Genomic DNA, 26153 nt, shown 5'->3' on the forward strand with positions numbered 1-26153 from the left:
AATAATTTAAAGGGCTTATAGGATAGATAGATTTCTTCTCCCACTTTCTTTTCCCACAGGCTGGAGAATCTAGAACACAGGCACATTGTCTCAGGGTCAAGGGGTCACTAATTTAAAATCAAGATGAGGAGAAATTTCTTCACTCAGAGGGTGCGGAATCTCTGGAAATCTATACCCGAAAGGGTTGCAGATGCTTCAATGTTGAATATATTCAAGGGCATGATAGCCAGATTTCTGCTCTTTCAGGAAATTAAAGGATATGGACAGCAAACAAAAAAAAAGTGCAGCTGAAGGAGACTAGTCATGACTAAATTTAATGATGAAACAGGCTTGAGTGTCTTTATGCTTTGCTCCTGCTCCTACTTCCTATATTCTTATATTCTTATATGAAGATTTCAAAATTTTCCATAATTTTCTCTAAGTATCTGTAATTATAAAGCAAGAACATTGACTAAGACATAGTAGTATCTGTATTGCTTTTTAATGTTAGAAATAATTGATACCACATATTTTATTGGTATTTGATTGGATCTATTTAGAAGATGATTAGAATCTTAGTTTGTAGCTTTATTAATTCATCTCTTTCAAATTTAATGTTGATGTAGAGGCGCTGGTGTTGGACTGGGGAGGACAAAGTCAGAAGTCACGTGACACCAAATTATAATCCAACAGGTTTATTTGAAATCACAAGGTGATCACCCTCACCTGACACAGGAGCAGCACTCTAAAAGCTTGTGATTTCAAATAAACCTGTTGGACTATAAACTTGTATTCATGTGACTTCTGACGTTTAATGTTAACCCAGGCCATCATTAATGCAGAATGTTTTATCATTTCCTTCACATTCTTTTGTTAATTTAGCCCACTTCTACGGTCACCTGCCTGGATTGTAACTGATCTGGAATTTTGAAATACCCCATCAACTATATTTTTAAAATATGAAATCAACCTGCCAGGTTATACAATCAATACTCTCAGCACTGTATTCTTAAGATTTTTAAAAAAAATTCCCAAGTAAAGTTAAGTGGTGTCATTTGATAAAATGAAGGACAAATCTATTGTAAGAACATAACTAATTGGCAATTTCAAACCTCCAGATTACTCAGATGGGAGACTTGGGCTAGTTTTGAACTGTGCCCAGATGTCAAGATCAACAGTAATCACCACTCCCTAAAATGTTATGAACAAACCAATATAGCATGAAAGTGAAAATGAGTTCTTCCTATTTGATTCTTAACAAGGTTATAAACCAGGATGGGGTAAATGCCTATTTGTTACCAGCTTTATTTCTACATGTGGGTGAAAAGGTTTGATGATGATTGTTACAAATCTGTGCCTTACATTCTCTTGGGCTTAAATCAGTGGTACAATTGTACGTATTCCAAGCATGATCTTTACTAAAGGATGTTCCTCCTCTTTGTCTTGAATTCATATTCTGATTCATCACGTCATGTGTTGGCAGCAGGACTCTCAATGCTTCTTACCTTCTTTTCCATGTTGCGGGCATTCAGCAAAACTTCCACGCGTCTCATCTTTTCCAGCTCAATCTCACGGGCAATCAACTGCTTAGCCTGGTAGGTCATCGGCCTTCGAGCAGGAAGGTCTGGAAACCGGCAAACATCTTCTATATTACTGTAATTGGGGAAGGCAAAGACAGACACAACAATTATAACTTTGTAATGAATACAAGCAGCGAAAATCCTATGGGGCAACAATTAACATGTCACTGTACATTTTATGCAACATGTTCCTGTGACATGACTGCTAGGTTTTTCACTATTTAATCTGAGTATCCCCAATTTCCTTCACTAAACCAATGGTGCCACACCCTCCCTAATCTCTCTTGCTTATCTTTTGTAAAAGAAACTCCTTAAAATCTACACATTTAGTCATGTTTCCTAACACTACATTCCCTCAAGTGGTTCAAAGTCATTTTTTGTCAGATTACACTCATGCAAAGTATCTATGAATGCTTTACAAAGTTAAGGGTACTACGTATTATTGAGAATTTCATTGCTTGGACCTGAACTTAACAACAGATGGATTGACACAATGCCAAAAAAAAAAAAAGGCCTGCAATGAAAGGTTAAATGTCAGACAATTAGTGTCTTTGCATAACCTTGACATTGCACCAGTAATGATTTACTGGGTTAAAACATAAGACTACAGTTTTTGGAAACCCAGTACATAAGAACTAGGAGCAGGAGTAGGCCGTCTGGCTCTTCGAGCCTGCTCTGCCATTCAATAAGATCATGGCTGATCTTTTCGTGGACTCAGATCCACTTACCCGTATTCTCACTGTATCCCTTAATTCCTTTATTGTTCAAAAAAAATCTACCTTATCTTTAAAAACGTTTACTGAAGTAGCGTCAACTACTTCACTGGGCAAGGAATTCCATAGATTAACAACCCTCTGGGTGAAGAAGTTCCTTCTCAATTCAGTCCTAAATCTGCTCCCTCTAATCTTGAGGCTATGCCCTCTTGTCCTAGCTTCGCCTGCCAGTGGAAACATCCTCTCTACTTCTATCTTGTCTATTCCCTTCATAATTTTATGTGTTTCTATAAGATCCCCCCTCAATCTTCTGAATTCCAATGAATATAATCCCAATCTACTCAGTCTCTCCTCATAAGCCAACCCCCTCAACTCCAGAATCAACCAAGTGAACCTCCTTTGCACCCCCTCCAGTGCCAGTACATCCTTTCTTAAGTAAAGAGACCAAAACTGCACACACTACTCCAGGTGTGGCCTCACCAGCACCTTGTACAGCTGCAACATAACCTCTCTGCTTTTAATCTCAATCCCTTTAGCAATGAAGGACAAAATTTCATTTGCCTTCCTAATTACTTGTTGTACCTGCAGACCTACCTTCTGTGATTCATGCACAAGGACACCCGGTCCCTCTGCATAGCAGCATGCTGCAACTTTTTACCATTCAAGTAATAATCCTTTTTACTATTACTCCTACCAAAATGTATGACTTCACATTTATTTACATTGTATTCCATCTGCCAGACCTTTGCCCACTCACTCAATGCATCTATGTTCATCTGCAAAGTTTCACAGTCCTCTGCACACTTTGCTCTGCCGCTCATCTTAGTGTCATCTGCAAACTTTGACACCCTACATGTGGTCCCCAACTCCAAATCATCTATATAAATTGTAAATAATTGCGGTCCCACCACCGATCCCTGAGGCACACCACTAGTCACTGACTGCCAGCTAGAATAGCACTCATTTATCCCCACTCTTTGCTTCCTGTTAGTAGCTGGATCTCGGACACAGTAGACATCTTATCGTTACATCATAAGCTCATTTTCTGCAATATTCTGGCCCTTAATATCTATGAATGGAAAATCATGGTCAAAATCCTTCAAACTTTTCTGATCAAGTGTAAGGTGTGCACTTCGGCGGTTGTGGCAGTCAAGGAGCATGCGAATGGAGAGATGGGATCATAGCAAATTAATTAACATGTTTTAATGGCAGCTTTGCATTGCTTGCTAAATAAAAAGACCTTATTGTTCTTCACTTCGTGAATCCATAGGACATCTATAACTATGCACTGCAACAACCTTGCAATGTTAAAGCTGCAGTCTTATTGCGCAGTAAGTTTAATGTTCCAGATATTGCAGGTTTAGGCATGGACACAATGTCATGCAGACCTTTGACATGTCTGGTACTGATCCACAGTACTTTCACACTAGACAGTTGTATCAATAGTCCTTCTTGAACCCTCAAGGTAACATTTCAACTGCATAGGCGCGCTCTAAATAAAATCAGGATTACCAGCAAAACTCACAACCCATAAAACACTCCTGAAGTGTGGTCACTGTTGTAGAGTAGGAAATGTGGAAGATTTATTTGCATAGAGCAAGCTTGCACAAATAGCAATGATAATAATGAGATAATCTGTTCCAGTGCTGTTTGTTGAAGTATGAATATTGGACAAGACACCAGAGATAATTCTCCTTTTCTTCAATGCTATGCGATCTTCTACATCCATCCAAGAGGGCAAGCCAAGGCTTGATTTAATATGTCATCCATGGGCCATACTTATAATATAAAAACAATTGAGAGTAGCAAGACACAGCCAAGTGGAAATTATATACCACCCTCTGTTCACAGTCAAGGTGACCCTGGGCTCTGAGAGCACTTCCTCTCAATTTTTGGACAAGGTAGCACCATTAAATTATCTGGTCCACATCACACTGTTGTTTCTTGAAATTTGCTATGTGCAAATTAGCTGGCATTTTTTCCCCCATATTACAACTCTAATTCTTACAATTCTAAAGTAACTAATTGACTTTAAAGGGTTTTGGAATTTCCTAAGTTTGCAAACTACAGAAGGTTGTGTGCAGAGCCCAGACCATCACGGAAGCCAACTTCCCATCCATGGACTCCATTTACACTTCTTGTTGCCGAGGAAAGGCTGCCAATATATCAAATTCTTACAATGTTGATCTTGCGTTGCACGACTCCTGTATGCCTTGCTCTGTCTAGGCACCCTATGATCTTTATGTCCATGTTTGGTATGATCTGCTTATACTGCTCACAAAACAAAGCTTTTCACTGTACTTAGGTACATGTGACTCCAACAAAATGCTACTATGTAAATACAAACCTATCATGAGTGAAAATCATCTAAAATAGCCTGTATTTTTAATAGTGGTCTCTATTAATAAATGCCGTGTCCAATCTCCAAGCCAGTCATGTGCTTTGCCTCATCTGAGAGTGATAAATAGGAAAAATATTGAGATTTTGCAGCAGCATTGGTATACATGCAATATCACAGTCTAATCTCAGCAAGAGAATTGCTTGGCCTGCTTACAACATCCAAAAAAAAACTTGGACTGGTTTTCCTTTCTATGCCAAGGGGCAAACAGAAATTATCACACTCTTGAGAATAGAAGGTGAATGGATGTGGTCTCACTGAAGAGGTTTCAAATGATTACAAATGATCAAACAGGAGAGAAACTATCCCCTCTGGCTTGGGAAGTGTCAAATAAGGAATAATAACCTTGAAAGTTCATAGAGTCAGACATTTACAGCACAGAAGGAAGACATTTAGCCCATCACATTCACAATGGCTAACATGAATCCAACTACATTAATCTCATTTTCCAGGTCTTGGCCCATAGCCCTGGATGTTATGGCAACACAGATGAATATCTATATACTGCTTAAATGTTACAAGAATTTTGGACTCAACCTCCCTTTCAGGTAATGAGTTCCAAATGCCCACTACTCCTAATTAAAAAAATTCTTCACTCTCCTCTTAATCTTCTATATCTAGCCTTAAATCTATGCCCCACGGTTAATGACCCCTCTACTAATGGAAAGAGTGCCTTCATATCCACTCTATTTCTGTTTGTCACGATTTTACACAGCTCTCTCAGGTCCCGTCTTTACCTTCAACTCAAACAGAAATTGCAGGACAACCTCAGTAGATCTGACAGCATCTGTGGACAGAAAGCAGAGTTAATGTTTTGAGTCCAGTGATTCTTCTTCAGAACAATTCGCCAGCAATTTCTGTTTTTGTTTCAGATTTCCAGCATCTGCAGTTCTTAGTTTTGTTTTAGTAATTAGTTCGCTTCTGCCTTACTTTTCCAAGGAAAACAAACCCAGTCTATCCAATCTTTCCTCATATCTCAGACCCTCCAGCCCAGGTGAAGCTCCTCTGCAACCTCTTTATTTCAATCACAAACCTCTTGTAATGTGGTGGCCAGAAGGGCATGCAGCAGCTCGGTTGTGGCCTAATCAGCTTTTTATTCAATTCCAGAAGAATGTCCTAGCTCTTACATTCTACGCCTTGGCTACTGAAGGCAAATACCCATATGTCTTCTTCAACAGATGGCCTACCTACCCTGCTAGTTCAGAGACCCATTGATAAGCATTTCAAGGTCACTCTGAACTTCACCACTTTCCAGAATCCTACCACTCATTATGCAAATCTCTTGCCGCCTTAGCCCTTCCCAAGTTTATTAGTTCACATTTTCCAGGTTGAATTTCAATTTTCACTTTTCTGCTGAGCTGACCAGTCCATTGATAACCTCTTAACTACTTACCACTCAACTAATTTTCATGTCTTCTCCAGGTTTATTGATCATTACCCTACGTTTAAGTCCACATCATTAATGTACATCACAAACAGCAAAGGGTCACAACAACAAGTCCTGCAGAACTCCACCGGAAATAACTTCTAGTCACATATACATCCCTGGACCATCAACCTCTGCTTCCTGCCTCCTGGACAATTTTGCATCCAATGTGCCACTTTGCTTTGGATCCCATAAGTTCCTGCTTTCTTGACCAGTTAGCTATGCGGGATCTTATCATGAGCCTTGGTAAAAGCATCAAATGCACTACATTGATCAACTGTCCTGATTTCCACCTCAAAAAATTCAATCTTAAACCTGCACTGTGTGCTAGCAAATTACATGGCAACTTGACAGCAACTTGCTTGCAACATGTGCAATGTCCCAAAATATAAGAATAGTCGTCCTCAGTGAAATCCCAGAAGATACTAGTCAGGCAGGAGTTCTTGGCACAGTCAGTCAAAGCCAGCCTCTGATATCAGTCCAGGGCTTGGACACATTCAGTTGGCTGCTTGGGATGGTCAGGATCAGAATCCTCTTCTTGTAAAAGGGTGAGAAACCAAATGTCAGGTGCCCAACTACTCGTTTCATTCTGCTCTATAGTGGCCTTTTGCTTTTTGGAATGAGATAAAAGGCAGGGATTGAGTGAGTTGGAAGTGCTGCTGGCACAGTTTTTGGTGCCGGTACAGGTAGGATTAGCAGTGAAATGTCCTGAGCACAGAGCACAGAGACCTTGCAGGATTGGTAGTGTGGGGGACCTGGGTGATGAGAGTGGTAAGGTTGCATGTAATAGTGAGAGTGGTACAGCTTGCTGGAAGGTGGGTACAGCAGCAGAGACACTTAACCTGGTGCAGCAGAGGATGTCATTAATCTTCTTCCCATGGTATTGGGATTTCCTCCAGATGGTCGAGACCAGGTGAGACCTTGGAACAGGTTGTTAGGATCTGGTGTTGTAGCCTCCTTTGCTGGTCCTATGTGAAGAGGACTGCCTTTCTCCGCACCACCCTGCCCACCAGCACCTCCAGGTCCTGCCTGCAAAGTGGGGTACCAATTTCCTTTTCTCTGCCATGTCCTGGGTAAGTATCACGAGTTGTGCAGGGCAGCTCCGGACTGCCAAAGCTTGACCAAGTACACCCTGTTCTTTAAAAGATGGCCCTAATGCCAGGGATACTTGGATCTCCTGGCGGTGGTGACTAATTCTGGCTTCAGAGGGAGGGAGAAGCAGGCTAGCATTGTTCAAAACAGTTGCTGTAGGAGTGTGGTAGGTAGTTAATGAGTCACGTTTGGGATGATAGTATGAGGAAACATGCTTGACCTCATGGAGTGAAACCTCCCATGAAATTTCATGAACGTGGTGCTTTGCCAAAATTTGATAAGATTCATTTCAATGAAGCATGTAAGTAAGTTTTCCAATTCTTCCACAAGTGTTCAGTCCATCTTCTCTTGCACGAAAATACTCAGGACGGTTCACTGCATTGAAGACACTATCCAGCACAAAGTCTTCCACTAATACTGCATGATCTTCTCAGGATGACATATTACTGGAAATGGGGAGTTGGACTGCTGTCAGAAGCCACGAGCATTACAGCCAACAAGAAGTATCAAAGGAGAATCTGTAATGTTCACACACAGCGTGGGGGCAATTCTAAGGTATCACACCCAAGCAGCATCCAAGCAAAATGATAGCCATCACTACCTCAATTGAATACATAAAACATTAGGACTGAATAAAATACATCTTGTGCATCAAAGCTCAAAAAGTCTGTTCTGAATGTCTGAGAGTTAATGCCAGAAGTTTACAGACAGAAATGTAGAAAGAAATGTGGGAGAAAGAAAGAGATTAGACAGACACCACAGGAAATTGGTGAATTCATTGGCTGATAAAGAACTACCATGAGGGATGGTCACTAAGTAGCTGTAAAATATAAAAAGGCATTATTAAGGGATTAACTGAAAACACCCGAGATAAGTGAAAGGCACAGCCAGCATAATAAAGTAGATAAATAGTAATAGGATAAGTAAGCCAAAGTTGGATAAGAGACAAAGAAAAAAGTTAACGTAAGGGGACTAACTTTAAGACTAAGTAATTAAGAAATTTAGTAAGAAAGCAAGTAAGCAATAAAGACCAAGTTAGTTCAAGGTATGACAGCTCAGGCTGGCCAAGTGGAATGTGTGACCCATTACATATAGGAAGTCATAGACCCTACCATGGTCCCAGATGACCACATGTGCAGGAAGTGCTGCCAGCTACAGAAACTTTAGTTCACAATTTTGGAGCTTGAGTGGTGGCTGGAGACACTGTCTTATCCAAAAGGCTGAGAGTTATGTGGATGGTATATTTAGAGAGGTGGTCAGAAGGCAGCTTATGGGACTTGAGATTGCAAAGGAATGGATGACCACAAGGCAATGCGAAAGAAACAAACCCTGGGGGTCCTGCTCACAAATCACTTTTCTATTTGGAGGCTGATAGAGGTGCTGGTTCCTCAAGGGAATGCAGTCAGAGCCAAGATTCTGGCACCACAAATGGCCCGACTCTCAGGTGGGGAGGAAGAAGAAAGGAGGCACAATTGTAACAGGGAATTCATTAGTTAGTGGAACAGACAGGCGGTCTTGTGGGCATTGACATGACTCCAGGACGGTACACTTCCCCCCTGGTGCCAGGGCCAAGAATGTCAGACAGTGGCTATAGAACATTCTTTGGGGAGGGGTGAAAATTTGAATAATCAGAGGTTGTGGTCCATGTTGGTACAAATGAATTTGGTGGGAAAGAGGATTTGATCCTGTAATTACAATTTAGGGAACAAGACAGAAAGTTATCGAGAAGGACCACAAATATCATGATCTTTGGATTACTCCCAGTTCCACATGCGAGTACAGCAATAAAAGGTTAAGGCAGATGAAAGGGTGGCTAGGAAATTGGTGCAGAAAAAAGGGCTTCAGAGTCTTTGGACACAGAGACTGGTTCTGGGAAGATGGCACCTGTACAAACCAGATGGACTATATCTGAATAGGGATGGGGTTGAATTCCTTGCGGGATTTTTGCTAGTGCCAGTGGGAGGATTTTAAACTAACTTAACAAGAGAATAGAAGAAGAGATTACCAGGATTTGCAAAATACTTAGGAATACAGCTGTCACTAGTACAGTTAACATTAACTTAATTGGTGAAATTGGAAAAGGGGAGAAGGAAAAGAAACCCAAAACAGAGTTAACTCGCCTGTATATAAATGCACAGAGTATAGTAAATAAGATTGGGGAATTACAGATGCACATTGCAACATGGAATGATGATATTACAGCAGTGATGGTGACCTGGCTAAAGGAAGGGCAAGACTGGGTGTTAAATACTCCAAGATACAAGCTGTTCAAGAAAGCTAGAAAAGAAAAGAAAGGAGGAGGGGCAAGTGAACAGGGGTGACGTAAGAAAAAAAAACAAACATTTTCACACAGTGGGTAGTTAGGAACACACTGTGGAAATATTGTGGAGGCAGGTTGAATTGAGGCATTCAAGGTGACATTGGATGATTATTCGGATAGAAATGTGTGCCGGGATATGGGAACAAGGCAGGAAATTTGCACTAGGTAACAGGACCAGTGCAGGCACAATAGGCCAAATGGTATCCTCCTACACTGTAATAACTCTAATTCACAAAGGAAGAAACAATTGGGTGTCTGTGAAATGTGGTCAAGAAAAAGACAGAGTTTTTGATGAGCGATATAGGTCAATGAAAGTCGAACAAGACTGAAAATTCTTGGAGTCACATAAGGAGCTATTGGGTCAGATGACAAACAGCTTGCTCAAAGAGATATGTTTCAAGACGCATCATAAAGAGGGAGGTGAGGAGAAAGGATGGAATGATAAAGGGAGTGAACTTCAGAGCTTAGGACTCACGCAGCTCCCAGTATGGCTACCAAGGGATAAGTGATTGAAATTAAGGATGCTCAAGAAGTAAGGAGCATTGGTATCGCACAGAATTGTAGGACAGGTCGATGAATAGCAAGTAGATTATGAAATGCCAATCAAAGATATAAAGATCAGTGTAAAGCCCTACAAAGGAAGTCTAAACGCAGTACATTACAGATTCACAAAGGTTAGTAGACAAAATTGACATCTGGTGGATTAGAAAGTAATTCATTTCAATGCATCAGTCAGAGTGCAAACGAGGCTCATAGAAAGCACGAAAGGATTGACTGACGTTTTGTGGAATAAGAAAGGCAACTCTTGCCATAACACAACTAATTGTGGCAGTTATTAACCATTGTTAAAGTTGCTCAAACTCTTTCCACATCAGGCAGAGAGGGGGCCTTTTGTCAGTCTACAAGTCCAGCATGGATTCAAACCCTGCCACCAATGAAAAATAGCACTGTTTACTCAGTCCTTCGTGAATCACCTTTCCTGATTCAAGGTACTTGAGACAAAATAGAAATTTAATGCAGCCATATAGAAATTTCCCGATGTTGTGAGGTTAACTGCACAAGTCAATCAGCAACTTAGGAAAGTTTGTGACCTGTTCTCTTTTTTGCTACATATTGCTAGATGATCTATACAATAACAAGCATAGTTTAACTCAATATTTTCCAAATCAGTTTAACCCATCTACAATGTAAAAAAAAAGATATAGTTTTATGCAAAATGAGTTTCTGGATGTTGCAAAAAAAATAGTTGCTCACAGGATTGGTAACAGCCATCAGATATTGGCTAGCTGAAGCCTGGGACAAGAACCATTTCCAAAATTAGTTGCAAACCATTAAAAGACTAATAGTTGTTGTAGAATTTGAGTATTACTGAAATGAGACATTTTGTCTAAGCTTTTAGCTTTGTATTTAATCGGTGCAATTCATCTGTACAAGGTGAAAAGCTTAAAAAAAATGCATCTTATTTCAGCAATACTTCTGTAAAAGGCTGGTCCTGCTGACGAATGCGAGCAGTGTGTTGGGGCTCTGCAGTAATAACCCAATCACGACAAGCCATGTGTTTAACTTGTTTTTTTAAACGTTGGATAGTGCATCATTTCAAATAGACTGAAACTGTAAAAGCAAATTTGTCAAGCTCTAACAGGGTCATTATGCAAAGGTTAAAACCTCGAACTATAATTGTGGGGAGTGAAACCATCACAACCTAATGTGATTAAAAGTAGCTGTTAGCTTCAGCCTCTTCTCCTAATCAAGCACTTTTCAAACATTACTTCAGATTTGCACAGAGTGGAGGTGCAATGTTCAAACATAAAAAGGAATTGTTTAACAAGATGACCAGTGTGATCTCTAGACAGGAGAAATCAACTTTTTGTCAGTAAACAATAAAATGGCTTTCCATTAGGAGCTCAGAACCCTTCCATAAAATGCTACCTGGTTAGGCTAGAATACCATAAAATTATTTTGTATGCTCAAGGCAATTATTTTCTGTATTTTTATTGTCTTTCCAAAATTGATTTATCCAATTGTTCAAGATAAAGAGACAGTATTCCAAAACAAAATAGTACACAGGAAATCATTTAATAGTTATATCAAGTTAACATTTCTGGAACAGTATTATTGCATTGAGCTTGGTGACAGTGCATTGAAGATAATCATGTATTCATAGCCTTCTGTGTCTCTTAAATTACTGACTGTTTGATAAGTAACCATTCTTCAAATTTGAGTCTTGATACTGAAGACTAAACATGTTAAATTCCGATCTTATTCGCAATGAATCCTCTATGGCTCTGAAGTTTCAAGCAAGGGTAGATGATAGATCTTGATTGATTCTCCTTTCTACACCACAATGTGCATCACTTCTCAAGATAGGAGTATTGAGATCAACTAAGTTTGCTCACTGTGAGGAACTAACAGTTATTAACTCAATATTGGTTTAACGTCTTTGCCCACTAGGGTGTTAGAAAGAACTTGCAGTTATATACTGCATAAAACATCAACAGCACTTCATTACCAAAGATGGTGCTGAGGAGTTAATTATGTTCAAGGAGAAACAGTGATTAAGCTCTTGGGAGAGCTCTCCAATCTCTACTGAATAGTGTCACAGGGTCTTTAACACTGATCTCAACAGGTGGAAATCTGAGCTGAAAAAGAGAAGATCCACTGCGCAACAATACTGCACTGGAACCTCAATCAAAACTGTTCCAGGTCCAGCAGTTGGCTAAAACCGATGACAATACTTGCCTTTATAGGTCAATCCATTGAGCATTGGAGATGGGAGATCATGTTGCAGCTGTACAGAACATTGGTTAGGCCACTTTTGGAATACTGCGTTCAATTCTGTTCTCCCTGGTATAGGAAGGATGTTGTGAAACTTGAAAGTGTTTAGAAAAGATTTACAAGGAAGTTGTCAGGGTTGGAAGGTTTGAGCTATAAAGGGAGAAGTTGAATAGGCTGGGGCTATTTTCCCTAGAGCGTCACAGGCTGAGGGGTGACCTTATAGAAGTTTATAAAATCATGAGGGGCACTGATAGGGTGAATAGCCAAGGTCTTTTTCCCCAGGGTGCAGGTGTGTAAAACTAGAGAGCATTGGTTTAAGGTGAGAGAAGAAAGATTTAAAAGGGACCTAAAGGACAACATTTTCATGCAGAGGGTGGTGAGTGTATGGAATGAGCTGCAAGAGGAACTGGAGGAGGCTGGTACTATAATAACATTTAAAAGGCATCTGGATGGTTATATAAACTGAGTTTAGACGGATGTGGACCAAATGCTGGCAAATAGGACTAGATTAATTTAGGATATCTGGTCGGTGTGGACCAGTTGGACTGATGGGGTCTGTTTCCTTGCTGTACAACTTTATGTCTCTATGACCTTCCAACTTCAGTGACAAAAGCATCAATAACCAAGTCAAAATGACAATATGCTGATCAAATACTGGAGATTAATAAATTTACAGAATGTCAAAAAAGTGCCCCTATAAAAGAGTAATTACAGAGTTTAGTTTTAAATCCTAAATTATTTTATATCAATTTCCATAGGGTTCATAAACATGGCGAGATAATGGTTAAATTACAAGTCGTGTATATATTTAAGTTGGGGCAGCACAAAAGGTATGTAAAATCCATAAAGATTCTCCTGAAACACAAGTATTAATCATTGGGAGCTATATACAACATATATACATTTAGCTTCTTCATCTGGGCCCATCCAGCTCAAAAAAGCACTGTGGAATAATGTTGGGGTAACTCTCAAACTCCCATCCCAAACAACATCATGTGCCATACAAAATGTAAAATTAACTAACATTTGAACATAATGGAGCTCCCACAACTGAAAACTCAAATCTTTGTTAGTGTTTAAAATCACTATCATATGTGCATATGTTCAACTCCTCCCACTTTATCGTTCACCGGTTCCATGGTGCAAGGGAATAAGGATCATTTTTCCATTTCCATTTCTCTGTTGAATCCACTGAATCCACATTAGTAATACACCAGGGCCAGTGACTTTCTCAATTAAAAATGATCGTTCTTCTGCAAGCCTTTGCACTGTCACTTCCTCTTCATTGACAAGAAGCGCGAATGTTGGAAAGGTCAGAATCAAAGCAGATGGAATATCTAACACTATATAGCACCAGTCAGGATCTGAGTGAAGAAACTGCATTCTGATTAAAGTAGTCAGTATGGTTTTCCATTGTTCAGCCCATATCCTGGATTGTCTTGGATTTTAAGCTTCTAATTTGGGTTAGGGCGGCCAGTGGTTTCATACTTGAAGTCCCGCGTGAAGTTTTTCGCTGTGCTCTCGACCATCGACCGATGCACCATTGCTGGCAGGTATATGAAAGCATAGGTGAGCCAGAGCAGAAACAGAGCCACAGCCAGTGGCAGTCCCCAGTTAGTAATCAGTATAGTCTTCTCACATCGTGCTTGAAACGTGGGCTGGTTGGTTGGAACCGAAGACTCGCTCTCAGCCTGCGATGCAGAGGAATACATCTTCCTCTCTTGCTTGGCCTGTTTCCTCCACACGACACTCCGGTGAACTGTACTCCAAAGCAGGATCAAAGAGACTCTGGTGATCCTGCTTTGGAGTAGATTAAATGAAAGTGCTTATGTCTGTATTCCAGATGCCAGTACTGCCTGTCATCCTCTTCAGCTGGCCGTGTGTTGAGAATAGCTTCTCACGTGCTGGGATTTTAGACAGATGTCAGAGGATTTTCTCTTCTGTTCTTTGAGAATTGAAGATTTGTAAATGCAAAGAAATCAAACACAAAACAAATTTCTCTGTGCAACACCACTAAGCCCACAAGGAGGGATTTTCAGCTACAAGCAGACGAATTTGACCTCTGAAGTAATTAACCTTTAGAACTGCATGGTACTGAAATTACATGAATGCAAACATGTACGTACAGAAACTGCACTAGCATAATTAGAATAACAGCAAGATTGATATAGCTAGAGTAAAGAGATTCAATGAGCAAAATGGCCTTCACCTATCCCTCGGCTCTTGTGGTCTTTACCCATCCCTTGACTCTCGTGGCTTTTACCTGTCCTTCCACAATCAATTTCGCTGAAACCACCTCTTTAAGGATAGTAGTTATGGGTAACACTCTTGCATCTGAATCAAAGGCTTGAGCACAAAATCCAGGCAGATATTCTAATGTTCCATCACCAAAGGTTTCAGCTTTCAGATGCTACGCTAAACCAAGCCACCACTTCCCTCTCAAGTGGGTGGAAAAGATTCCATGACATTATTGTGAAGGAAAGCAAGTAAACGTTGGCCAAGATTTACCCTTCAACCAACCAATAACTATTATCGTTTCATCTACATAATCCAGTTTGAGAGATTTATTCTTTACAAATTGGCAGTTGCATTCCCTACTTTACAAAAATGACTAAAACTGAAAACACTAATGTGCTTTGGCATGTCCTGAAAGGAAATATGTAAATATAAAAATTACTTTACACCATAATATTTGTCAAACAAACCATAAGAATATTAATTTGGTCAGCAGTTTCAGAGAAGACACAGACAGGAAGTCCACTGTTGTTATATAAGCATTCTTATTCCTATGATAATGACCGACTTAAGGTTACTTTATTTAAATATTGTTGTTTGATAGGGAAGTGGAAAATTACTCATTGTGCATGGATAATGGGAGAGGACTGTTGCCCTTACAAAGTACCTAAAAGCATGTTGACAAGCTCAGAGGTAAAGCTAAAAGTTCATCTAGAGTTAAACCAACACAAACCAGCAGGTGACCAGCAGTGATTAACTTTCCCCTGCTTCCTTTTTCCTTAACTTGCCTCTACCCAGCTAAGATCATACAGCCTGTTAAATGTCAGCTTTGCTCCGGGCCATATAGATTTCTTAGTGAATCAAGTACCACTCTAAAGACTTGAGCAGAAACTGTAAAAATGAGGCCCTTGTCTGCCTTCTTTAGGTGGATGTTAAGCTCCCACATACTCTTTGAAGAAGAGGAAGTAATTTTTCCAAATATCATAGGCAATGCCAAAACCAACATCCAAAACAGACAATCTTGCAAACACCTTACTGCTGTTCATGGAGCTTGCTGTGTGGAAGTCACTCCCAATTTTCCATAAATGGATTGTCAGGCACCAGACTGCATAGGATGAATCACAGGCCCAGAAATTGGTGTAACCCTTGAACTTTTATTAGTCGGCAGCTCAATCATCAGCATAACCAGAGACTATGGGCAACATGCTTTGATCAGGCATCAGATTGTCAAGCCTACCGTAAAACTTAGACTCAGTATTAATCTTTCACCACCGGGCACTTCTGAAATTAAAAAAAAAACACTAAAGAAAGCCTGCTTCATCCTCCCCAAGATGCCTGTCAGTTATTAGATAACAGACAAGCACAGGTTGGAGTCCTCTCTGACCATTCAACAAGAATTCTTGGAATAACTCGTTGAATAGGACAACTTACTATAAAATGTGAGAGTATATTGCCACCTTCTTATTCATCACAAATGTGAAGAATGTGTGTGCATTATTTAACTAGGCATCCAGATAAGGGCTTTTGGTCAGTCTGCTGTTTGGTAAATAAAACGAGCGTGCACTTTTCAAAACAATACATGAGTATAATTTTGCTGACGTTAGTTAGACAACAGCTGTTCATCATAAAGGCCCAAGGACAATTCTGTCCTATAACAATACACAGTATGGTGGCTTTTCATTTTGGTGGACAGCATAGTTAAATAATGGCAAGAATGGATTATACACACACAGAGGATCAGTCTTCAAATATGATTAGTACAGGTTACGCTATTGCCGAGAACCGATATCAAATAGTACTTGTTAGCATGCGTCAACATCACCCAGATGACGTGACAAGGGTCATCATTCAATATCATTTTCAGACAAGCTGTTAAGTATTTGCTTTGCTCAATGTTTAAAACTGAAGGCACTGGCTCTGCCTGGAATTCAAACCTGTTTATTATTTGAATGTTAATAGGAAATGGGTCTCAGTGGCAGGCATACTGCAGCTACTTTCAGCTTGGCTACCACTTTATTTGGCCCTGGACCAGTGATGTTTAAACATGTTTAATTTAATAAATGTTACAACTGGTTTTGTTCCATTCCTGATACTTAGATTTTTTTCTCAAATACATTCTAAGATGGAGCCAGCCATGTTTAATGGAAGATCCTGTTTAACTGTTTGTAGGATTTTCTTGAGCACAAACTTGGTGGTGTGTTTCCCATTTTTACAACTGTAAAGTATTTCATTGGCAGCAATATATTTTGGGACTTTTTGAGGCTATAGAAAGTGCAATATAAATCCAAAGCTTTCCTTTAACAAGTGACAGAGGCAAACAATCCACCTTTATTGAGTAAAGGTATATAAAGTATAGAGCATAGAAACAGACCTTCGGTCCAACCAGTCCATGCTGAATATAATTGCAAACTAAACTAATTCCACCTGCCTGCTCCTGGACCATACCCCTCCAAACCTTTCCTATTCATGTATCTATCCAAATGTCTTTTAAATGCTATAATTGTACCCGCATCCACTACTTCCTCTGGAGGTTCATTCCAAATGCGAACCACCCTCTATGGAAAACATTTGGCTCTCATGTCTTTATTAAATCTCTCTCCTCTCACCTTCAAAATGTGCCCCCTAGGCTTGAAATCCGCCATCCTAGGGAAAGGGCAACTACCATTAACTCTATCTATACCCCTCATTATTTTATAAACTTCTATCGGGTCACCTTGCAACCTCCTACGCTCCAGTAAAAAAATGTCCCAGCCTTTCTTTAGAACTCAAACTTTTCATACCTGGCAACATCCTGGTAAATCTCTTTTGAGCCATCTCCAGCTTAATAACATCCCTTTCTAAAACTGGGCAACCGGAACTGGACACAGTACTCCAGAAGAGTATTCCAGAAGAGGCCTCATCAATGTCCTATACAACCTCAACATGACTGACCAACTCCTATTCTCAAAGGACTGAGCATAAGGCAACCATGCCAAAGGCCTTCCTATCCACCCTGTCTATATGTGGCGTAAACTTCAGAGAATTATGTACCTGCACTCCTAGATCCCGATATTCTACACCACTACCCAAGGCCCTACCATCAACTGTATAAGCCTACCCTTGTTTGTTGTATCAAAATGCAATACCTCACATTTCTCCAGATTGAACTCCATCTGCCATATTTCAGCCCATTGACCCATTTGATCAAGATCTTGTTGTAATCTTAGAAAGCCTTCTTCACTGTCTACTATGCCACCAATTTTGGTGTCATCTTCAAACTTACTAACCATGTCTTCTATATTCTCATCCAAATCATTTATATAAATGACAAACAAAAGAGGACCCAGAACTGATCCCTGTAGAAGACTGAATTTTTTATGCTTATGATGTTGTACCATGTCTTTGATGGAACACCAGTTGATAGATCTTTCTTAATACAGGGTCCTGTTTGATAGCACAGCTGTGTTGACCACTAGCTTGATAGATTGCTGAGGGAACTAACTCTCAACTATTTGTCTTACATGTTTTATTCCAGTCCATCCCCTTGCTGTACTGTTGTAAGGAATGAAGTTAGCAAAGGGCTACACAGCCCACATAAGATATAGATGGATCAGAGTCACCCCTGGTACTATTATCAAACCAATCCCATCTCTTCTGAAGGGACTGACAGTGCATCAACATGACTAACTTGGTTCAGAAGTAGCACTACTTGCCAGGATTCAGAGGATTTAAGTTCCAACCTAGAGATTTCAATACAAACTCTAGGCTGACACCTAGTGCAGCACTTAAGGAATGATGCATACAGAAGTGCGGTTTTGGATGAAAATACAAAATTAAATTCTGTCTTCCCATCTGGTGATGGTTCAAAACTCCATACCACTATCTGAAGAGGAACTGGGAAGTTCTCCTGATGTCTTGGTCAAAACTCATTCCCTAATCAATATCTAAACAGATAACTTGATCATTACTCACACTGGTATGTGTGGGGCTTGCTGTGCACAAATTGGCTGATCCTACATTACAATACTAAATGGTGGCAACAGCATTTGGAATGTTCTGAGATAGGAAACTGACTATTTAAATGCAAGCCTTTTCTTTTCCTTGCTGGGCTATTAAGCCTGAAACACTAAACACATTCAGGTACCCACCCAAGAGAACAATTTGGGGTTCATCTGATGCAGTGACTCACTGACAATTAAACCTTTGCTTAACTCACCCAATGCTAGGTATTATAGGTATCAAATCTCCCATAATTACCAGGGAACGGAATTAAATTCCATTCCGAAGTACACATAGGCTCCACAGAGACTCGGAGATGCACAACCTCTTCGTCTTCTTGTTCTGTTGATTATCACTCCAAGATGCACAAGTAGCAGCAGTGTGTACCACCTACAAGTGTAGGCCTTTACACAGATTGTATAGTGCAGGGTCAAAGCATACAGCCCAACAGCATTATACTGGTATTTATGCTGCACGTGAGCTTCCTCTCATTTATCAGAACAACCTTCTCTCCGCTGTCTCTCGTACACTTATCTAGCCTCCCCATACATGTGTCTATGCTATTGACTTTGCCTCAGTGACTCCTTGTAGCAATAAGTTCGACATTTTCACAAATTCCTTTTTTGATTTATTAGTGAATGTCCTACATAAATGACTCCCAGTTTTGAATTCTCCCAATATGAAACGTCATCTCTACATCCACTCTACAGAACAACTTGATACTTTTAAAGTCCTCTTTCTGATCACCCCTCAGCCTTCACATTGAGAAACGCCCAGCTTGTTCAAGCTTTCCATTCAGTTTGAGTATTATTCCTGTAAATTCTTTTTTAAAATACAATTAGTTCATGAATAAGCCTGGGACACATCCAGAGGTAAGTACTTCTCAGTCAGTTACCAACTCCTTTAAGGGTTGGATAAACCTCAAATAAGGATATACTCTCTTGTGGTTTTAATTAAACTGGTTGACAGGCTGTAAAACCATTACACCTAAAGGGAGTTTCATTTTCCATTTAATTAGCAGAGAAGTAACCGTGAAGGAATTGCAAAAGGGAACATGCAGGCAGAACAACCTCAAACCAACAATGAAAACATGCTGTTTTTTAAAAAAAAAAATCACTAATAGATGAATGAAATCAAAAACAGCATATTTTTATTTTTGGTATGAGGTTGTGTTTCCTGCCTAATCCTTACAATGTTCCGAAGCAGTTTGGAGCTCTAGATCTGAACAGTGTTGTGATTCCAGCTGATGGCAACACTGGGCATGTCTAATTCTAGAACAAAATCAGACTTGAGAGATCATATATTTAATTTTTGCAGTTAGTCACTTTAAGAGGCATTTTAAAAAATTCATTCATGGGATGCCCGCGATGTTGGCTCAACTAGCATTTATTGCCCACCCCTAATTCAAGAAGCTGGTGGTGACCCACTTTCTTCAATTGCTACAGTCCATTAGGATCACTTAGATCCACAATGCTGTTAGGGAGGGAGTTCCTGGGTCTTGACCCAGTGACATTTAAGAGAATATATTTTCAAGTTAGAACAGTGAATGACTTGGAGGAGAACGTTCAGGTGGTATTGGTGTTCCCATGTAGCTGCTGCCTTTATCCTTCTGGATTATTAGTTGTCCTGAGTGTGGCCAAAGGATCCTTGGTGAATTTCTGCTGTGGACCTTGTAGATAGTACTGAACATCAGTGGCAGAGGGAGTGCATGCTTGTAGATGTAGTGCCAACCAAGCAGGCTACTTTGTCCTGGATGGTATTAAACTGGAGTTGGAAGTATTCCATTACTCTCCCGACTCGTACCTTATAGATGGCGGACTGACTTTGGGGAGTCAGGAGAAGAGTTACTCGCTGCAGTATTACTAGCCTCTGACCTATTCTAGTAGCCACAATATTTATGTGGCTGGTTCAGTTCAGTTTCTGGTCAACGGTAACATCCAAGCTGTTGACAGTGGAAAATTCAGCGATGGTGATGCCATTGAATGTAATGGTGGTGATTGGATCTGCACTTGGAGATGATCAAACCAGAATGTTATCCAGGTCTTGGTGCATTTGGACAACTTCAGTTTCTGGGGAGTTGTAAATGGTGCACATTGCGCAATCAGAAGCATTCTCATTTCATGTAATGCCATTGAATGGATAGATTCTCACTTGTTGGCGATGGTCATTGCCTGGCAATTATGTGCCATGAATGTTACTCGTCACTTATCAGTTTGAACAAAATCTAGGCTTAGTCCTGCTGCAATAAGGCCACGGATTGTTTCAGAATTTGAGGAGATGCAAATGTGCTGAATTAACACTCTTGACTTCTGACTTCATGATCAAAGAAGATCATTGATGAAGCAGCTGAAGATGGGTGAGTCGACGACACGATGCTTCAGTGGTGTCCTGGAGCTAATATGACTGACCTCCCACAACCACAACAATCTCCCTTTGTGCCAGGTATGACTCCAGCCAGCAGAGGGTTTTCCCCTGGATTCCCACAGACTCCAGTTTGCCTGGGCACCTTGATGCAACACTCTGTCAAATGTGGCCTTGGATAGTCACTCTCACTTCACCTATAGAATTCAGTTCCTTTGTCCATGTTTCAACTCGGCTGTAATGAGGTCAGGAGCTGAGTCACCCAGACAAAAGCTAAACTGAGATGTCTATGGGCAGGTTATTGCTAAGCAAATGCAGTTTGACAGCACTGTTGACAACCCCTTCCATCATTTCACTGATGATTGATGAGGCAGTAATTGGCCAGGTTGGATTTGTTCTGGTAGATGTCAGTATTGTAGCTGCACAGAAACAGCTTGGCCAGGAATATGGCAAGTTCCAGAGCACACGTCTTCAGTACTACTGCAGGAATATTGTCAGGGGTCATAGCCTTTGCAGTATTCAGTACCTCCAACCATTTCTTCACATCGTTTTGAGTGAATCAATTTAGCTGAAAACTGGCATCAGAGATCCTGGGAACCTTTGGCCACGAGAGATAAGTCAATGATCTACCTTGGCTTCCTCCAATGTTTCAGCTTTACCTTTTGCACTGATGTCCTGCGTTTTCCCATTTCTGAGGATAGGAATACTTGTGGAGCTTCCTCATCCAGTGAGTCACTAACAACTACATGCAGCAGTATTGTAGATCTTAGATCTGATCGGTTAGTTGTGAAATCCCTCCGTTCCGTTCCTCATGCTGTTTGACAGGCAAGTAGTGCTGCTTAGTAGCTTCACCAGGTTGACACCTCATTTTCAGACACGCCTGGCATTGCTTCCAGAATATCCTCCCGCACTCTTCACTGTACCAGGATTGATCCCTAGCTTAATGCTAATTGTAGTGTGAGGGATATGTTGGGCCATGAAATTGCAGGTTGTATTGCTGTACAACTCTGCTGTTAACCACTCATATCGTCTCATAAATACCTTGTCTTGAGTTGTGAGATCTGCTCAAAACCTATCCATTTTAGCACAGTGAAAGTGCCATACAACGTGATGGAGAGCATTCTCAATATGAAGATGGAACTTTGATCCACAAGAATTGTGCTACAGTTACTCTTACTGATACAGTCATGGACAGTGTGTGTGACAGGGAGATTGGGATGTTGACATCAAGTAGGTTTTTCTGTCTTGTTTGTTCCTTCACCAACTGCTGATGCCTTGGTCCAGAAGCTGTTGCCCTTTAGGTATTGACCAGCTCAATCATTAGTGGTGTTGCCAAGCAACATGGACGCTGAAGCACCCAAAACAAGACACATCCTTGCCATCCTCAACACTTCCTCCAAATGGTGTTCAACATAGAAGAGAACTGTTTCATCAGCAGAGATAGGGATGGAGGCAGTGTGTGGTAATTAGCAGAAGGTTGCCTTGTGCAGAGTGTTCGACCTGTTGCCAAGAAACTTTACGGGATCTGGAATCAATGTTGAGGTGTCCGAGGGCAACCCCTCCTGATGATGTACCACTATGCCACCATCTTGCAGTGTCTGTCCTGCTTGTGGGATAGGAAATTGCCACAGATGGTCATATCTGGGACAGTGTGTGTAAGGTATAATTCCACGAGTATGACTATGACAGCCTGTTGCTCGACTAGTCTGTGATCCTAGCTCACCCAATTTTGGCAGTAGCCCCTTGATGTAAGGAGGACTTTGCAAAGTTTCAAGAGCTGTGTTTGCCATTTTCATTTGTAGTCCCTTAGTCAGGTTCATTCTATTTTATTCCTTTCCAGTGGATGATACAACTAAATTGCTTACAAAGCCATTTTGGAGGGTAGTTAAGAGTCAACATGTTATTTTTGATGAACATATAGGCCAGACTAGGTAAGGAGGCCAGTTTCCTTTCCTGAAGGACATCAGTGAGCCAGAAGAGCTTTTTTTTTTTTACTTCAATCAACAACCATTGTATGATCATCATTGGACTTTTAATTCCAGAATTATATGAAATTCTAATTCCGACATCCACACAAGGTCCCCAGAACATTATCTGGGTCTCTGGAGTACACAGCAATAATAGACCATGGTCTCCCTCTTTTGCGAACAACAGAACTTAAGTTTATTACACAAACTAAAAATAAAGCTATATATCTGTAACAGCAAAATAAAGTTACACTTTGTTTCCCAACACTACCCTTTTACAGGTACTCATTTTAGAGAAATACAACTTCAATCTCAACTAAGTTCTTAATTAATTCTTTGCAGTTTCTTTTCCTTGGATTTCTGGCAGTCTTACAATTCCCTTCAGAGACTGCTGGCATTGAACCTTTTTCAGTACTGATAGCCTAGATCCCTCTCAGTTCAGACAGATGGAACGTTTCCACACACTCTCTCAGTCTGGATGATTCAGACTAAGAAAGCAACTTTGTCAAGGTGCCTTCGCTGAGTTGAAACTTGATTCTCCTGCCAGGAGGAACCAGTTTTTCCTTCTGAACTGAGTTCCTGATCCGTATGAACTAAAGTCAAAAGCCTCTGCTCTGTTATAAATTCAGCAGGTGAAACATTCCACCACAGATCAGAGATTTAACTAAAATTATGTGCCATCTTGGAAATGATGTACTTGAGTCACTGTTCTAAATGGCTTTCTGAACTTTTTGAAACAAAATACCTTCACAGAACTGATTAAAATCCATTTGCTCCTACTTTTAAATCCAAACTTTGGTAGTCAATAATTCAAGCAGAAGAATGGAGTAGGGAAGAAAAGAAAATGAAAGTAGCCATCAATCTAACCAGGAACATCAAAATACTGGTGTAGAGATGACCTTAAACATTCACACCTTTCACCAGCAACACAGAATAGCAGCAATGTGTACCATATACAAGATTAAATGCAGTAACTCACCTCATCAACACCACCTTCCAAAGACAGGACTTCTACCACCAAGAAAGACAAGAGCAACAGATGCATGGAACATCACCTTCTGTCAGCTCCCCTCCAAGCCATACACCTATATTTTCATTCCTTCCCTGTCACTGGATCAAAATCCTTGACCTCACATCCTAATGAAATTGTGGGTGCACCTCCATCACAACAACTACAGCGATTCAAGAAAGCAGTTCACAAAGACCTTCATGTGGGCAACAAATTTTGGCCTAGTCAGCGACACCCACATCCCATGAAAAGAGCAAGAAAATCAAGCTGAGGTGCACTATATGCTGTGGCTCCGACCTGGTCTATGGAGGAAAAGAAACAAGAGTTGGATTTTAATTTAATGTTTGGGAAAGTGAATGGTCAGTCAATTTGAAACATTGAAAAGATCTTACAGAAAAAGAAACATTACAGGTTCAGGTCAAACTCTAGGCCTCTACCATCTCAAAAGACTAGCAGAGCAAATGCAGATGGTGGTACTCCTTTGCAAGTTCCAAGGCACACATCGTTCTGACTTAGAACTATACTGCTGTCCTTCACTGTCAATGGGGCAAAATCCAGAAACTCCACTTCCTAACAGCACTGTGGATGTCCCTACACAACAAGATTTCAGCAGTCTGAAAAGGCAGCTTTTTTTTAACCATCTTCCCAAGAACAAATGAATGCTGGCTTGGCCAGTGACGCTAGACATCCCAGGAACTAATAAACAGAAAAGCTGTGTTGTGTAAGGGAGAACAAGAGGAGCCATGTCAGGTGATGATCAGGTTTAATTTCAATGTTCTCTGCAACTCAGTTAGAAACATTCATAAGGATAGATCACTTCAGTGAAATGGTTGGAAGATGCCTCATCACCCAGAGTTTCACATCAACATGACCTTCAGTAGAAGTAAGAATAAAACTAGTCCAATGTGGTGATTCAACCAAGAAATAATTTTAGTGCTCCTCTGCACACTTCAGGAGATAACTTGTTTTCTGACTTCCTATCACTCGCTGTGCAATCACCAACTCCTGCCAAAACAGCTCCCAATTTTTATAGTGAAGGCAGCCAGGGTTTCTGATGCATTCACAACCATGATAGGATGGTCTTCCAAACACTAGCACAACTGAGATTTAGATGACATTGATAAACAGTTTGTGCCTTCTCTCACTGTTAATATTATCTAACACCTCTTGAAAGGTTGCTCAGTATTGCACTCTTGACAACATCTTATTTGGATTGCTCAAGCTGTCTCAAAAAACTGAAAAGTTTATGTCCTGTGGCAGCACTGCATTAGTTACTAATATTATAGCCAAAGGCAACCAAGCACAAAGTGGCCTCTGCAAACTCCCCCAGAGCTTACACTACAACTTTAACCAAACTCTCCATAAAAATCGAGCACGTTCACTTTCTGTCAGTTTCTCAGAGTTACAAACCGAATATGTCAATGATTTGTCAGGTTTCTCCCCTTCCGTGTTCCCGTTATGCCCCCTCTTCTGGGTGGCACTGCACTTGCGACCACTTTCTGACAATTCATTCTCACGCAAAGCCGAACAAACAAATTCCCCTCTCACCTTAAACCCATCCCTTCTAGTTTTGGATTGCATCCCCACTGGACATAACTACAGGATTTAGTATACAGTCCAACCACCTTCAGTTGCTTCATCAATGACCTTCCCTCCATCATAAGGTGAGAAGTGGAAATGTTTGCTGACATTTGCACAATATTAAGTACCATTCAAATTCTCAGATACTGACGTAGTCTGCATCCATATGCAGCGAGACTTAGACAGCATTCAGTCTTAGACTGTTAAGTGGCAATTAACAGTCACATCACACAAGTGCTGTGCAATGACCATATTCAGAGAACTTCACCATCTTCCTTTGACATTGAATGGGATTATCATCACCAAATCTGACAGTATCAAAATCGTGGGAGTTACCATCGACAAGAAATGGAACTGGAGCCAAATAAATGCAGCTCCAACAGCAGCTTAAACAAAGAGAATTCTGAGGCAAATACTTCATCTTCTGTCTCTTCAAAGCCTGTCCACCATCTACAAGGCACATATCAGGACTGTGATGCAGTACACTTTACTGGTCTAGATGAGTACAGCTCCAACAACACCCAAGAATGTGAACACTGTCCAAGACTAAGTGCCCAGTTGATTAGCACCCACTCACCACCATAAACATTCACTCCCTCCATCAGCAATGTCCAGTGGAAGCATTTACAGTTGACAATGCAAACTGCAGCAACTCGCCAAGATGAAATGGATCAAATTCCAGCAATGCTGAGCGAGTGTACTGCACAAGATGCTCACTACAATCTTAAGGACAATTAGA

The 26153-nt window shown here is 40.6% G+C and overlaps 1 protein-coding gene across 2 annotated transcripts in view; it reads right to left on the reverse strand.

Moving 5' to 3' along the window:
* chtf18 (CTF18, chromosome transmission fidelity factor 18 homolog (S. cerevisiae)) overlaps positions 1-26153 on the reverse strand; it is a 102538-nt gene that overhangs the window by 14266 nt on the left and 62119 nt on the right. The window contains exons 19-20 of one of the 2 annotated variants that reach the window (XM_048609905.1): positions 5408-5457; positions 1590-1632 (exon numbers count right to left, since the gene is read on the reverse strand). In XM_048609905.1, the coding sequence (XP_048465862.1) occupies positions 5439-5457 (19 nt within the window). In that variant the 3' untranslated portion in view covers positions 1590-1632; positions 5408-5438. Of the gene's footprint in view, positions 1-1484; positions 1633-5407; positions 5458-26153 lie in introns of those variants that run through there. The other variant, XM_048609904.1, reaches the window with a different exon arrangement.

This window comes from Rhincodon typus, chromosome 21 (genome assembly GCF_021869965.1).
Source record: "Rhincodon typus isolate 14 chromosome 21, sRhiTyp1.1, whole genome shotgun sequence".
Lineage (NCBI taxonomy): Eukaryota > Metazoa > Chordata > Chondrichthyes > Orectolobiformes > Rhincodontidae > Rhincodon > Rhincodon typus.